The sequence below is a fragment of the Meriones unguiculatus genome, chromosome 8 (genome assembly GCF_030254825.1).
Source record: "Meriones unguiculatus strain TT.TT164.6M chromosome 8, Bangor_MerUng_6.1, whole genome shotgun sequence".
NCBI classification, from domain to species: Eukaryota; Metazoa; Chordata; class Mammalia; order Rodentia; family Muridae; genus Meriones; species Meriones unguiculatus.
In genome coordinates this window covers 12,811,753-12,826,210 of record NC_083356.1, presented here as the reverse complement: position 1 = coordinate 12,826,210, position 14,458 = coordinate 12,811,753, and the positions used below count along the sequence as shown (strand labels likewise).

General features: G+C 48.9%; 1 protein-coding gene and 1 non-coding gene across 6 annotated transcripts; one reads left to right on the top strand and one right to left on the bottom strand.

Moving 5' to 3' along the window:
• Nucleotides 1–10,049, bottom strand: Rabl2b (RAB, member of RAS oncogene family like 2B). 5 transcript variants are annotated; one of them, XM_021664327.2, is made up of 9 exons: nt 9,672–10,049; nt 7,982–8,133; nt 5,782–5,811; nt 4,540–4,619; nt 3,866–3,945; nt 1,797–1,908; nt 1,402–1,499; nt 1,045–1,128; nt 1–871 (listed from the first exon to the last, which is right to left on the bottom strand). In XM_021664327.2, the coding sequence occupies exons 2-9, from the start codon at nt 8,086–8,088 to the stop codon at nt 779–781; spliced, it is 684 nt and encodes a 227-aa protein (XP_021520002.1). In that variant the 5' UTR covers nt 8,089–8,133; nt 9,672–10,049; the 3' UTR covers nt 1–778. The 5 variants fall into 5 exon arrangements, with proteins under 5 accessions (XP_021520002.1, XP_021520001.1, XP_021519999.1 ...); XM_021664326.2 differs by having other exon boundaries at nt 9,664–10,048; XM_021664324.2 differs by having other exon boundaries at nt 9,476–10,043.
• Nucleotides 10,050–11,038: 989 nt separating this feature from the next.
• Nucleotides 11,039–11,183, top strand: LOC132656114 (small nucleolar RNA SNORA48). Its single transcript, XR_009594055.1, has one exon. It is a non-coding gene; the product is annotated as a small nucleolar RNA SNORA48 (small nucleolar RNA).
• The last annotated feature ends 3,275 nt before the right edge of the window (nt 11,184–14,458 follow it).

Below are 14,458 nucleotides of genomic sequence, written 5' to 3'. Positions count from 1 at the left end.
TTTATGAAACTCAATCTTTATTGTAAAAAAAGGAAACAGTACTAACAAAATAATGGAGACAATGTGAATGATGCTCAAGACAATCATAAAAGCAAGCTGCAGAAAGGAAGGCAGCTCTTCTCTGCCGTGTTCTGCCACCCACAGAAGACGCAGTGCTTAACTCCTCTTGAGAAGTGGAGGGAAGCTTTCTACCCTGAGATGGAAGGCTTTAAAAGAAACTCATGCTCACGTGGTGGGGAACAGTAATGTATATGGACAGATATGGCTAGACTTATGTCTTCACGTGACTGCAACAGAGTCCTGCTCCTGTGCTCTCAATCCTGAAATAGTCAGTGCTCAAAAAAAAAAAAAAAAATCTGTAATGAACAGTTGTCTGTCAAATGTTGTTGTAAAAGTTGGTTGGGAGACAGGAACAGAGTAGTAAGGGGCTAGCCATCATCCTATCAGCAGAAGTGCAAGGGAGAGTCCCTGAGGTCAGTTTGGGATGAAAGACAACAAACACCCAAATGTCTACTGAGAAGACATATGAGCATGTTCACTGTCTCTGCACTGTCAGGCTGCAGTGGAGTGGGCACATGTGAGAAACACGGATCCCTCATCCTGCTGCAGGAAGCTGCTGGGATAGCACGCCTGTCTAGTGTTTGTGTTGACCTCATCATGTACCACAGAACAGTGTTTTCAGGAAGTTGAGCAGGGGTAGCCTGGAGAGCCTCCCCAGAGATGTAGGGTGTTCCAAACGGCTCCAGTACCCCAACTCAGCCATGCGTGGGTGTCCTGATTAAGAAGGAGATGGGCTCTTGGTCATGCCACTCTGCTCTTGGTCTGGTGTATCCTCTTCTTGAAGTTCTGGTGTATCCTCCAACTTGAAGTTCTGTGAACAAGGCCATAGGTGAGGCCTGACCCTGCATTTGTCCAAGTATACTTCTGAGGTAGTTAGGGGTTGCAAAGGCAGGCAAAACCTCATATGTTGGGTTATATTTCACATCTCTGAAGAAGTCACTTACTTTTTCTATTGTACCTGGCTATACATGGGGCCTGACTTACCTCAAGCTCCTGTAAAACCTCATCCATGAAGTCCTGGGAACTTTCTTTGTAAGCCACAGCTAATCGAATCGCATCATTGAAGAGCTGAAGAAAAGGCAGAAATGGCAGGAGTCTAGCAGTGGGCAGGTTCCTGGACTCCACCTTCATAACCTGCGGACTCACTCTTCATGTTCCTTCCCATCACCCTGGTCCCACACAGTCAGCGGACTTTGTCTCACCAAATGTGGTCCTCTTAACCCCCCTTTCTCTGCTGCACCCAGCTGTGCACTGTCCTTGTTTTCCTCCTTTCCCTCTTCTCCTCCCTGTGACTCTAGAACCCATAAGACACTCAGCGGACTGCCTATGGTCTGCCATTACCTTCACAACATTGGTACCGTCGGCCGCTGAGACAAAGTACAGGGGCAGGGAGAACTTCTTGGCAAAACTGAAGTTCTTTTGAGTCATCTGTATGTCTGCTGCAGAGAGAAGTAAGGCACTGTCCTGTCAACCCAGGCAAAGGGAAGAGTTTGGAGGGAGAGTTGGGCGGCTCTGTGCGGCTCTGGGAAGTTGGGAAGGGACAGTTATGGACTGGCCTAGAAACGGTTACCAGGGATCTGTGTCTTGGGATGACAGGTTTTGCTGCTGGCATCCCTACCGGAAAGGGACTATCTTGGGAAGGAAAAAAATGAAGGCTACTCATTCTTTTAAAGAAGGAAATGTGTGGTGCTGGGTCCCTAGGAATTACTGTCACCCAGGTGCAGGGATGACCCTACCATCAATTTTATTGGCCACCAGGATGCATGGGATCTCCGGCCTGAACTCCCGAAGTTCTGCATACCAGGTACCCAGGTTCTTATAGGTGATTTTCCTCTGAACATCAAATACCTACAGAGGACAGAAGATAGTTTAGATGTGTCAAAACACTTTACCAGTCCCAGATAACACACACCCAAACAGGTGCATGTAAACTCTGACCAGCACCTTCAGAAGAGGGCCACAGAGAAACCAATGGGCAAGCACCACAGGCCAAGCCAGTCCCAGGCAGAAGCGGTAACCTCAAACCAAATACCCGAGCAGGTCTGACACTAAAATGGTGGATATCCACCCTGCCCCATCCTCCGTGGACATCTGTGTGTGACTTCTGGGGCTACAGTGCTCCATTTGCCTTATTTCGCATTCTTTTATTTAGAACCGTTGGCTATTAGAATTAAGTTTTCAAGTTTTCAAGGGCTGCTGTGTTTGAGTGTGGAGGGACAGGCTATGAGTCAGTATTCTCATCCACTGCTGACAAGCCCCTCCAGGTGGCCTTTCTGTGCACAGCACTATCAGTTCTGTGCCACATGTGGTCAAGAGTCCTGCGCATGCAGACAGGAAAGAGCAGCGATAAAACATCAGAGAAGGCTGCACAGAGACAGTGGCATCTATCGGAGACGAAACCAGGAGCAACATTTCCATTGAATGGGTATAAACTGCAGAGGGCTGAGGAAGAGCACATGGGGGATGGTGAGCAGAATGGACCAGTCCCTTCTGTATCCCCTTTGTGCTACTCTTTATGGATGAGATGGGTACCCATTCATCCATAGAGAGAGCAGCAGTGTGCATACTGTAGGCAGTAGGGCTGGAAGGGGAGGTGGTGTCAAATGGTATGAGGTGCCAGGGCAAACTTACATTTTGTAGGCAGACATAACAGTGGTGCCCCCTTACCCATCACATATGTTCTTATCAGACATGCAGCACCTGTTTCTTTCCTTTGTGAATAGGGCCAGAGCGACTCACAGAGCTATCACCAAATTCAGCTTCTACCTGGCTCTCTTTAGACACTCAGTCTTGAGTTGCCATTCTGTGAGAGAGTCCATGTCAACTCTAATTGACAAAGTGTTCTTTCTGCGTGACGATCCCTAGGGTTCATCATTCAGAGAACTAGACTACTGGACTAGGGTTCCACTCAGTGGTTGAATACATATTAGGGATGCACAAAGTTCTGGGTTTATTCCCTAGTAGCAAACCCAATCCAAACCGAACTTCAAATCAGCCTATTGACTCGTGTCATGGATGCTTGGTATTAATGAAAATGTTTTATCTGTGAATGAAAAGAAAAAAAAAAAAACAACAAATTCCTTCTCAGCACATATGAGTGGTGGCCTAGGGCTTGGAGAGATGGCTCAGTGGTTGGGAGTACTGAGTGCTCTTCCAGAGGACCTGGGTTCAATTCCTAGCGCCCACATGGCAGCTCACAACTGTCTGTAACTCCAAAATCGGACAGCCTCACCCAGACACACATACAGGTGAAACACCAATTCACATTTAAAAAGAATGGTGGCCTAGACAATGAGCCTGGGAGCTCAAGAGGCAGGAACTCCCAGGAGACAGATTTCCACGATCTCAATCGAGCTGTAAACACCCTGACTTTCGTGCAGTCTATGAACGAAGCCATTACTGGTGGACCCATGGTAACTACCCTAGGTAGCACTGCGAGGGAGGTGAGGGCTGGTCTGAGAGTTAAAGGTCTTTCAGAAGCAGTGGGTAAGAGCGGAGGGTACTCTGTGGGTGTGTTCCGTCAGGAAGCAGCTGTAGACTTGTGTCACCATGTTTTCCTTCAACACTACAATGGCTGTGGGGCCCAGCCTCTCTGCCCGCATCTCAGGGCAGCTCCTCTGCGTGCTCTTCTTTAGGAGCTCTGGGGTGAAGCATCTGGGTAGTCTTGAACTCTTTCCTGCACATCTATATTTGGTAGTGGGGCTGAGGACTGATGAGCCCCTTGTCTCCTTAACCCCCAGGCTAGAACTGCCCGGTGCCAGTTTTTTTTTTTTTTTTTTTTTCTTCCACCCAGCTGGTTTCATACCATGATGCAGGCGTGAGCCTTGTGGTAGTAGGAGGCATGCATGCTCTGGAACCGCTCCTGGCCTGCTGTATCCCAGAAGTCTGCAACATGAACACAACTCTGTCTGCTCGTGGGGCAGAGAGACTCCCCCATGTCCCTCCAAGCATTTCCATGCAGAAACATGCATGTATTGTGAGACGTGTGTGCAATGGTATATGTAGGAAGACACAGAACCAGAAGGAAGGACAGTGCAGACAGGGAGTCCCAGAAGGGGACTGTAAGTGCTCCTTGTCCCCACACTGAAGACGGGGCCCTTCAAGATCTAAATCTCAACAGATGGTGGACAGTTAGGATATATGGCCTAGTGACCCCATGGGAAGGTCATGTCCTACAATTGAGTAGGATACAGGCTTCATTTATGCTAGCTGAATGTTAATCCCTGCAATGAGGAAAGTTTCCTCCCCATCAAAGGCCTCTGTGCTCCTTTTCCCTCTGGCAGGAACAGTTTTACAGTGTTTGAGTTTGTAAATCCTGCCCTGCACACTAGTCCTGGCCTGGGTGCTGTGACACTCTATGTCCCTGTGTGCCTCCTTTCATGCTCCCTGACTTCCCTTTTTTTTCTTCACCCTCTCCCGTGAACCTCCTTTCTTAACACCCCTCCCCCTGCTCAGCGAGGCCTGGGCCCATCTGCTCACCCACAAGGATGGTCTTGCCGTCTACTGTGGCCTTGTGCTTATACAGAGTCAGGGCATATGTGGACAGTTGCTGTGGCTGACTGGATGCAGGTTAAGGAGCAACGGTGAATAAAAAGAGGTAAGGAAACGGGGAAGGGGTGTCTGTGTGATAGAATGAGGCCCCTCCTTAGTTTTTCTTAATTTTTAGAGACAGGTCTTACTGTATAGTCCTGGCTGGCCTGGAACGCACCATGTAGATCAGGCTGGCCTCAAATTCACAGAGATCTGCCTGCCTCCCCTAGGTGCTGGGGTTAGAGGTAGGTGCCACCATGCCTGATCCTCTTTTTGTTGAGACAGGTTTTCCAATAAAACCTGTGGCCTCCAACTTGTGGATATCCTCCTGACTCTGTCCTCTTTATAAAGAAGACTCCAAGTTGAATGAATTCTACAGACAGAGGCAGCTTCAGTGGCACAAGGTCTAAGGAAGGGGCTGGGAGAAGGTCCTGGATACCTAAATGTGAGGTAACATGGGGCAGGATTTTACAGAGAAGTGGTGTCATGATGCTGGAAAATGTAACTGTGTGTACTTTAAGTCTTTCGTGGACAGAGTCCTATGGTAAAAACCACCCAAAGGTCAGGCAGCTGACAAAGAAACTGAAGTTCATTTGTGTGTGATACACTAACAGATACCTGGGGAACAGCATCTCACGAAGCTGAAATATGCTGGACAATGTAACAAAGCTGAAACAACACAGGTGGGGATTGGGACTGAGTGAGTGACATCAGTCTTTGGGGCTAAGGTCAAGGGAGAGTGTATCAGGCTCTGCAGTTCTCACATGCAGCCCTCGGGGGTCCATTGGGGAACTTTAAAGGAGCTTTTAGTTCTAGGTCTGAATCTGTACAACGCAACAGCTCACGGGATGAGGGAAAAGCAGATACCCCACAATTCATAAAGCTGATTCCTACTGAGGACTTTTGAGGCTCTGAGGAAAGAGGTTGAATGATTTACCCAAGGTCAGAGCTACTATGGAGGAGGCACGGTTTGCATCCGGCACTGATGCATGCTGCCTGCTGCCTGCTGTTCTTCCTCATGGAAGTCCACATGTAAGTCAGCTGCGGCAGCAACAGCCTGGAGGAGCCAGTGTGAAGGAAACCCACTGGACTTCCCTGGGCTGCTGGGATAAAGGAATGGACTGGAAGTTAGGATGCACGAGAGCGGGAAAAGCCACAGGAACAAAGGACATTTCAAACCTTTAAGGATACAATCCGTCCATGAGAAACCTCTCCACGAGTCTGTAAGGGAAATGTACGTGGTCACAGATCACGTAGCATCTCTATCTTCTTGTCCCTACTTTATCACTATCACCACTGGGCTGACAACTTGGAAGCTACTTGAGGCTTCCTACCTCCTTTGAACTTTGTCACACGGCTTCTAGTTGAGCCTGTATAATGGGAATCACCATTTTACCAAGCCCACAGAGCCAAACTACTGGTCACTCTAAGGGCCAATCTGCATGGGGCTCTTCGATCCATTATTTCCAAATCACACACTGCTACACAGTATACCCCTGTCGATGCATGGGAAACTGAGGCCCAGAAAACCATATTCTTCATCCAATAGTCATTTTTCAAGGCTCTGCCATTGCTTAGGGCTTTGCTCAAATGCCATCTGAGTGGGAAGGTGACTGAAATAGGCAAGAAGTTCCACTTCAGCCTACACTCTTCCATCCCTCTCTCCTTTGCACAGTCCCAACATGAACATCAGTTAATTTGCTTTAGTGACTCTATCAGAACAGAATATGTGGCACCCGCAGTTTGCAAACCATTAGTCTACTTCTACCTTCCTATGTCCAAGGCAGAGACTGGTGCCTGCAGTATCTGAACACATAAATGTGAGCAATTAATAAGCTTATATAGTACATATTCTGGAGCCACGGGGCAGCCTTGAAACCTTCCCTTGCTATTATAACCACTGATTGGTAATCAGTCCATACAGCAAATCTACACAAAAACAAAACAACAAACCTTGCACCTCCCTGAAAGACATAACAATCATTATGTGTAGGTACACACACACACACACACACACACACACACACACACAATACATAAGTTTTAAATTAAAGCAGTTTTTTAATACTCCTAAGGTGGTTAATTTTAAATGTCAATACAATGCGGTCCAGTATCACCTGGAAGAGGGGCCTCTGGGCCTACATGTACTGAACCTGGCAGAGAATTCTTGAGTCCCACTGAAACCGAAACAAAGTTTTCTCACTACCAACCTTCCTCTAGACACAGATTCTATCATGGTCTCTCTCTCTCTCCCTCTCTCTCTCTCTCTCTAACATTCTGCTTGAGGTATGAAAGGGGCTGGGAACTACCTGTCTTCAAAATGTCCTAGGGGCTAGAACTGCGTTAGTCTTTTGACATTCTGTTAACAATTTAGAGTTGTTTTTTTGTTTGTTTGTTTGTAATTGCGTTAAGCTAGGCTAGTGCTGACACAGCAGGCCTTCCTTGGCCTTCTCTCCAGTCCACATTTCCCTAAAGGTCTATCAGTTAGTAAGCCAACAACTGGTCCCCTTCTGTTCTCTGTGACAGTTCTAAATTCAAGTGTGGACAAGGGGCTGATATTTACTGGGTAAGCTTCCAAAGCCTTACTTTAGTTCCATGGGATACAGCTGAGGTTAGAACAACTATAAAGTACTGCAGCTGAGCATCAATGTTAGGTAGATGATTGAAGCTGGCCTAAAACTAGCAAGGCCTCTAGAACTACTCATCGCTATTTGAGTCTGAAGGTGGTTTGGGAACTCAAGGGACGGAAGACAAAACCAGACATTTAGGTAGGAACAACTCTACCCTCATCCTTTGAAGGCAGAAATGGGCAGGCACACTCACCACCTCACCCTGAATGGGTGAGAGGTAGGATGCCTGAGGGAGGCCCGCAGAGCCTTCCTTCACTCCTCCAGGTGGAGAGCTCTACCCCTGCACAGGCAGGCACTGAAGTCGGAAGAATAAGCCAGTTTTTAACATCATCACAGCCAGCTAGCACTGCTAGCTATGCTTCTCAACGGCAGGCAGTCCCTCCCAGAAAGCGTCTTTACTGACCTTCTGCCTATCGTGTTTCCCTCTCCATTCCCACTGCTCCACTCTAGCAACCCCTCAACCCTCAGAAGTGTGCGCTATCACACATTCTGCTTCTGTACTCTACTCTTCCAGCAATGTCCCGGGCGAGCCAGTCTACAGTTTAAGGACCCAGAAAGCTCCCTGGTTTCTAACTCCTCGACTCTCCCCCATTTCCTCCTGGACGCAGTTATGGATACGATCCATAACTGTTCGCCCTTGCACAGCTGGGCTCCATCAAGGCTCCCCCTCACAAGCTCATAGAAAGCACATACATTCCTCTCTTCTAATCAACCCAGAGCCATTCTAGGGTTGGTTTTTCTTCCCTAATGTTCCAACATACTTAGACTTGCCCACTGCACTGTCCCCCAGGCAGATGATCTTCACGTTGTCATGGGCATCATATTTCTCTTGGTCCAGCTCATTATGCTTGGCTCTGTCCCCTGCCATTAGCTCCCGGACGTAGACAAGAGCTGGCCTTGGGGTCTTGTCACTCTGGAAAAGCCAACAAGAGACCACTGTTAGAGACCAGAACTCCCCTCAACTAAACCTACTTTCTTCTTTTTCCTGAACAGGTGATGAGAGAGGACCCTCGGACACACATCCTGACAACCTGACCACCAGCTGCTGAGCCTCAGGGCTGTATCCTTTGTCTCTAGATTTTCCTGTCAGTTTCTACTGCAGATGTGCTCAGGCTACACCCTTCCTCCTACCTTCCCCGCTAGATTTACAGGTCCAACATACAAGTTTTCTTACCTGTAAAACACAAAGAAACAAACAACAAATAGTGCCTAAGTCACATGGTAGGTCTGATACTTGGTAAAAACAAGCTGACGCTGATCATATAACCTGTGATGCCTGACCCATATTCCTAACCACCTTGTTGCCATCAGCAGCTGCCTCACGCTCCCTTCACCTTGGTATTCCTCAAAACGTTCCTGCGTTATTTTAAAACCTCTATTACAGTGGTCCTCAATCTTCCTAATGCTGTGACACTTTAACACTGTTTTGTTGCTATTTTGTAACTGCAATTTTGCTACTATTATGAATCGTCATGTAAATATCTGTGTTCTCCCACGGTCTTGGGTGACCCCTGTAACTGCGGGTTGAGACCTGCTGCTCTGGTATGCTTCCTAAATGTAGATGATACAAACCGTTCCTACACCCAGCTTTTTGTCCTTCACTGCCTGAACTCAGATGCTTACATTTTCATCAGGTCTGTAAATAGGAGACTTGGTCCTACAGGAACGTTACATGTTAAACACAAACAGTACTTTGGTTCTGTGCACACTTATTTTCGTGAGTACAAGACGTCACTATCCAATGTCAACACCGGCGTGTTACATTACTTCTAGCCTGGTCCACTCCTTTCATGCCCAACTACACCTCGGCGAAACACTGCTAAGAATGTACAACAGCCCAGATTCGTCGCTAGCTGGGTGCAGAGCAATTACACTCTGGCGCAGAAGCAGGAACTCACACTCACTGAACATGAACCATAAGCAGACACTGAAAACGGGCTCAATCGGCTGCAGTGAGGGCTATGACAGATGTGTGGACACTAGCCTGGCACAAAAGACAGCAACTAGCCTGGCATAAAAAACAGGGTCCCGTGCTTGCAGTAGTGTATTCTACCCAGCCCGGGCACACACAGGAACTCAAGCTCCAGCAGTGACTGCAGGTAAGCATCCTGCACAAGAAGTCATCCGTTCGAAAGCCAAACCCCGTCTAATCGACTCACGGTGGAATCCCTCAGTGACTGTCCCTGTACTCATGGCCTGCGGGGGCAAGCTGTCTTTCCTGCGATAAACGTTTTTAGGTGCCCATCAGGCCTAACCTCCCTCTCCCGTAAAGACGAGCGATCTGCGGTCTGGTCTTGGCCCGGTCTCCGCCTTCCCTCCGCCCCAACTCTCGGGCGGGCTCTCCAGCACTTTGTCCTCACTTCAGCTTCGGCTTGGAGAGACCCGGCACACGCGGATGCGCTCGCCCACCAGGGCCCCTGGACCGCCGAGGCAGCCGGTTTACCCTCTTACAGGCGACCGCACTCCCGGAGCGGCTCGGCCGCGTCTCTGCCGCTGCTACGCGACCGCACCAGGACCTCGAGCTGGGCTGTCCTGCAGGGGCCCGAAGGACCCCACCGGAGCGCGGGCTGGCTAGCGCGGTGCCTGTCTGTCTGTTCCACAGACTCCGAGGATGACGGAGTGGGGGTGCTGGGCTACTGGCCTGGGATGGGAGTGGGATCCCCAGGTTGGAGAGCCCTCTGCCCAGCAACAGGTTACTGCAGCTCGTGATGACCTGATAGGATAAATCTAAGCACGTTTCTCGACTTCTTAATCTGTGGCCTGTCGCTGTGTTCTGTTTAGGCGGTTGTATGAAAGTGTGGGTTGTGGGAAAAAAAAAAAATTGGTAACTGTATAAAGTCTCTGAACGTGCAATTGAATAGAGAGAGGGGGGAAAAAAGAAATCAAAAGGAAGGACATGGCTACTCCTGGGTAGCCATGGAAAAGGTTTCTTGTGGATAGAAGGGAGAACATTGCCAGAGGCAGGGATATACGACCCTAAGCCTGGCCATATGAGGAGAGGAATGAGGGGAGAGAGGACAGCCAGGACATCAGCAGAGTAAGGGCTAGACAAAAGGCTGGGGAACCAAAATGGCTACGTTATATCTGGAAGGACAATTTGGGGAAGAGCAGCCCAGCCCTTGGGCTGGAGAAGTTTAGAGTTGGGGGCAGGGTATACCAGCTGTACACTGTGACGGATAGGGACTGAGGGATGCTGGGAGAACCCAGGTCTGCACTGATTTGTTAAATTGGAACCGCAGTTAGCCATTTGTCCCGCGTTTGAGATCTAACATCAATGATCAAAAATGATTTAAAAAAAAAAAGTGATGTATCCGTGATGTTTCTGGGAGCTTTCCCTTTGTGGTCTCTTGTGGCTTCCCTGCAGCTTTACTTCTAAATACAACAGACTAATGTTCCACTGCCACCCAAAGTCAAGAACACTGCCTGAAATAGCCCAGGTTCAAAGCTATTGTGCCGTGGTTTGCAGTGGTTTCCTGTACATATAAGGTATGGCTTAACTTCAGGAAACAAAGGTTCCCACTATTTTCCTACCACCGTTTCAATTGTCTTGTACTAAGTTAGTATATCGTTGGGTTATATCATGTTAAAATATTTGGTTTTAGAAATTGGTGTTCTGAGTTGTTGACTTGGGTTTCATTAAAAAAAAAAAAAAGACTAAATAAACTTGGCTTGGGATTCCTCTAAACATACTTTTATCATTTTGTGCTACTTTTACTGTCAGGCTAGCAGCCGGTTGCATTCAACGTTAACTCCAATTTTATTAACTAAATGGCGGCACCGCCTACATTCATGTTAAGAATTCTGAAAGACTCCCTTGCCCCTCCAGCATTGGGCAAAGAGACAACCTTGTTGGTGGTGTTGTTTTTATATCAGTCAGGGGGCAGAGAAGATGGCAATCCTTTGTTCATCCTAGTTTGATACCTGGCTTGGTGGCCAAAGCTGTCTTATGCCTCGGACTCATAAAAATCAAATCAAATCAAATCAAACCCCGGCAGCACAGCATGGGAGGAGGAAGAGACCACCATGTGGACCACCGTGCCGCTCACAGACTTGCCCCCGGCACATGACACAGCTGGGCCACAGATACCAGCTTGCCGCTATACCGCTCAGCAGGCATCAAAGCTGTCACCCAGGGGCCTGGCAGCCTTGTGGCCGGCCTGCAGAGGGAGTCACCGCAGTGTGTGAGTGTGCGGTGGTCGGATGGGAGAGAAAGAGAAGCGGAGCAGCTTGAGCGTTATGAAGAGGGGTGGAACGGAAGACTTGAGGGCGGAGAGGAGTAGCCTGCTGTGAGTGGTGAACCCTGCCATCTAGGGCCATGTAGGTACCAGCCTGAGATGCCCCCCCACCCCACCCCCCGGGCCATGTCTGAGTCCATGACTACACAGCAGCAGGGATCCCTGCCGATGTTCATGGCTCATATTACCACTAGAGAACATGGGATGTTCAACACGTGGCCGTCCAGGGGATGTGCATAATTGGCCCCGTCCCTCACTGGCTGTGGCATGCTGGAGAGCTGGCTCCACCTCTCACAGGCAGCAGCACTTGGGAGAGAGGGCTCTGTACCTCCACCAGGCAGCACAGTAGAGCTGGCCCTGGTAACGATGGGAGTGTGGGTAGGCAGCCCCAAGGGCACGAGTGTAGGAGAGCTGGCCCCGCCACTCATCTGCCAAGGAGTGACACCTCCCTCAGAAAGCTGCCCCCGGGGTCATGAGCTCCAGAGAGCTATCTCTGCCTTCACTAGCTGCTGTCTTCCATGAGAGTAGGCTCTGTACCTCACCTGGACAGCACAGCACAGCTGACACCTGTGGAGGCGATGCAGGTGAGCCGGCTCAAGGGTGAGAGTGCAGGAGAGCTGCCAAGAGGTGGTGTGGGTGTGGGGTCAGCCCTGCTACCCCCTACCACCTCACTACCTGCAGTAGCTAGGAGAGCTGGTCTTGGAGTCATGAGAGAGTTAGCCCTGCCCTCTCACTGGCTGTAGTACTCAGGAGAGTGGGCCCTGCACGTCACCCGGACAACACAGTGGAGCTGTCCCTGACGGCAAAGGTACGTGTGAACCAGCCCTGAGGGTGTGAGAGTGGGAGAGCTTGCCCAGGCCCTCACAGGGCCATTGTGATCCCATTGTGAAGCCTGACATATGAACTGTAAAAATGTGTCTCTTGTTTGGTGTGGTTCAGCCTTAACACCTTTAATCCAGGGATTTTCTGTTTATTGCAAACAGGTGATTATGGTGTGGCTCAGCCCTTGCACCTTTAATCCAAGAGCTTTCTGCACACAGGTTTTAATAAAGTTAACTGTAGGTGAAGAGGTGGAGCGAGAAACCAGCTGACAGGGATTAAGTAGTTAGGAGGGACTTTGAGAGAGGTATTTAAGACAGCATGGCAATGGAAGCAGAAGACAGGGAACAGGACAGGAGCCTACCACAGATGGCCTCTGAAGGACTACTGATGGAGGTATCAAATCAGAGGCTGAGGCTCATAGCCAGACTTTGGGCAGAATGCATGGAATTTTATGAAAGAAGGGGGAGATAGAAAGATCTTGGGACAGAAGCTCCAAAAGGAGACCAACAGGGCCAAAAACAAAAAACAAAACAAAACAAAACAAAAACAAAAACAAAAAAACCCTGGGCCCTGGGAACCCTGCAGAGACTGATACCCCAACCAAGGACCATGCATGGAGAGGTTCTAAAACCCCTGCTCAGATGTAGCCTTTAGGCTCAGTGTCCAAGTGGGTACCCTAGTAAGGGGAGCAGGGGCTGCCCCTGGCATGAACTCAGTGGCTGGCTCTTTGATCACCTCCCCCGGTGGGTGCAGCCTTCCCAGGCTAGGGAGGAAGACAATGCAGCCAGTCCTGATGAGACCTGATAGACTAGGGTCAGATGGAAGGGAAGGAGGACCTCCCCTATCAGTGGACTAGGGGGCCCATAAGGAGAGAAGAGGGAAGGAGAGAGGGATTGGGAGGAGACGAGGGAGGGGGGTCACAGTCGGGATACAAATGGAATAAATTGTAATAAATGGATGATAATAACAACAACAGAAAAAAAAAAAGCGTGGAGAAAAAGAAGGAACTCCTTAGATCCTTGGCCTTTAGCTTTTGGCTCTTTAGCTCTCTGACTTTTGGACTCTCTGGCTTTTAGCTTTATTTTTATTTTTATTTTATTTATTTTTTCCTTCTGGGCTGTTGGGTGAGCTAGGAGGCCATTTCCTCCTGGTCCATCAGCTGGGATAGCAGGCTTTTGGCTTTTTCCATCTGGGATGTGAGCTGGGTAGGAAGGTCAGCTGGGTGCTTTCGCTGCCTCTCTGAGCTATCAGGTTTTTACCCAGGCATCTGGCTCCTGAGTCTTCATTGGTAAATCCAAATGATTTCAGACTTTCATTTCTTTATAACACAAGTGTGGGCCCAACACCATGACTGGGCAGCACAGTGGAGCTGGCTCTGGGGGCATGGGTGTGGGCGAGCTGGCCTTGAGGGCCTCAGGAGAGCTGACCCTGCTTCCTGCTGATGGTGACATTGGGTGGCCTATCGGGAACAGTGCTGGCCCTGGTGGTGCAGATAAGGGAGACCTACCAGGCTGACCAATTCATCTACCATCCAGGCCCATAACCTTAACCCATACACCTTACCCTTCTCTTACCCATAAATCTAATTCTAACACGTTCCTCTCCTTATAACCCCTTAGCATAACTATCTTTGTTTTATCTCTTATCATAACCCTTAACCTGTTTAAGCTAATGAAGATAATTTAGAATTAAGTCAAAATGTCCTAGTTTAAGTGTCTATGAAGTCTTTGTGTGTGTGGGTGTGTAAAACAGACCGTTCTTCCTCAATCACTTCATCTTATGTGTGTATGTATATGATGTTGAGGAAGGAGGGAGGGCACACAGGCCATGCATATGTGTGGAAGTCAGAACAGACTTTCTGAGACAGATTCTCACGGAGCTGGTCAGCAAGACTTGAGATCCACTTTCTTCTTGGGAGGGTGGGGACAGGGGTACCACCAAGTTTAACTTTTTTACGTGTGTTCTGAGGAGCAAACTTAGGTTCTCATGCTTGTGTGACAAGTACTTTATAGAGTCATTTTCCAAGTCTTATTTTTTAATTTATTGAGACACTCACACGTAGCCAGGATCACTGTGTAACTGAGGAGGACCTTGTGCTCTTACTCTTGCATCTGCTTCCAGCTATGGACCACCTTTCCTGACATCTTTTCCATGCCCTCAATGCTGCGGCTTGAACCTAGG

Excerpts from the sequence above, each read along its gene's own strand:
- Rabl2b (XM_021664327.2), bottom strand. The coding sequence starts at position 8,088 with ATGGCAGGGGACAGAGCCAAGCATAATGAGCTGGACCAAGAGAAATAT. Across the intron at positions 3,946-4,539 it reads CGGCAAGACCATCCTTGTGG|ACTTCTGGGATACAGCAGGC; the intron begins GTGAGCAGATGG and ends TTCATGTTGCAG. Across the intron at positions 1,909-3,865 it reads AGGCTCACGCCTGCATCATG|GTATTTGATGTTCAGAGGAA; the intron begins GTATGAAACCAG and ends TGTCCTCTGTAG.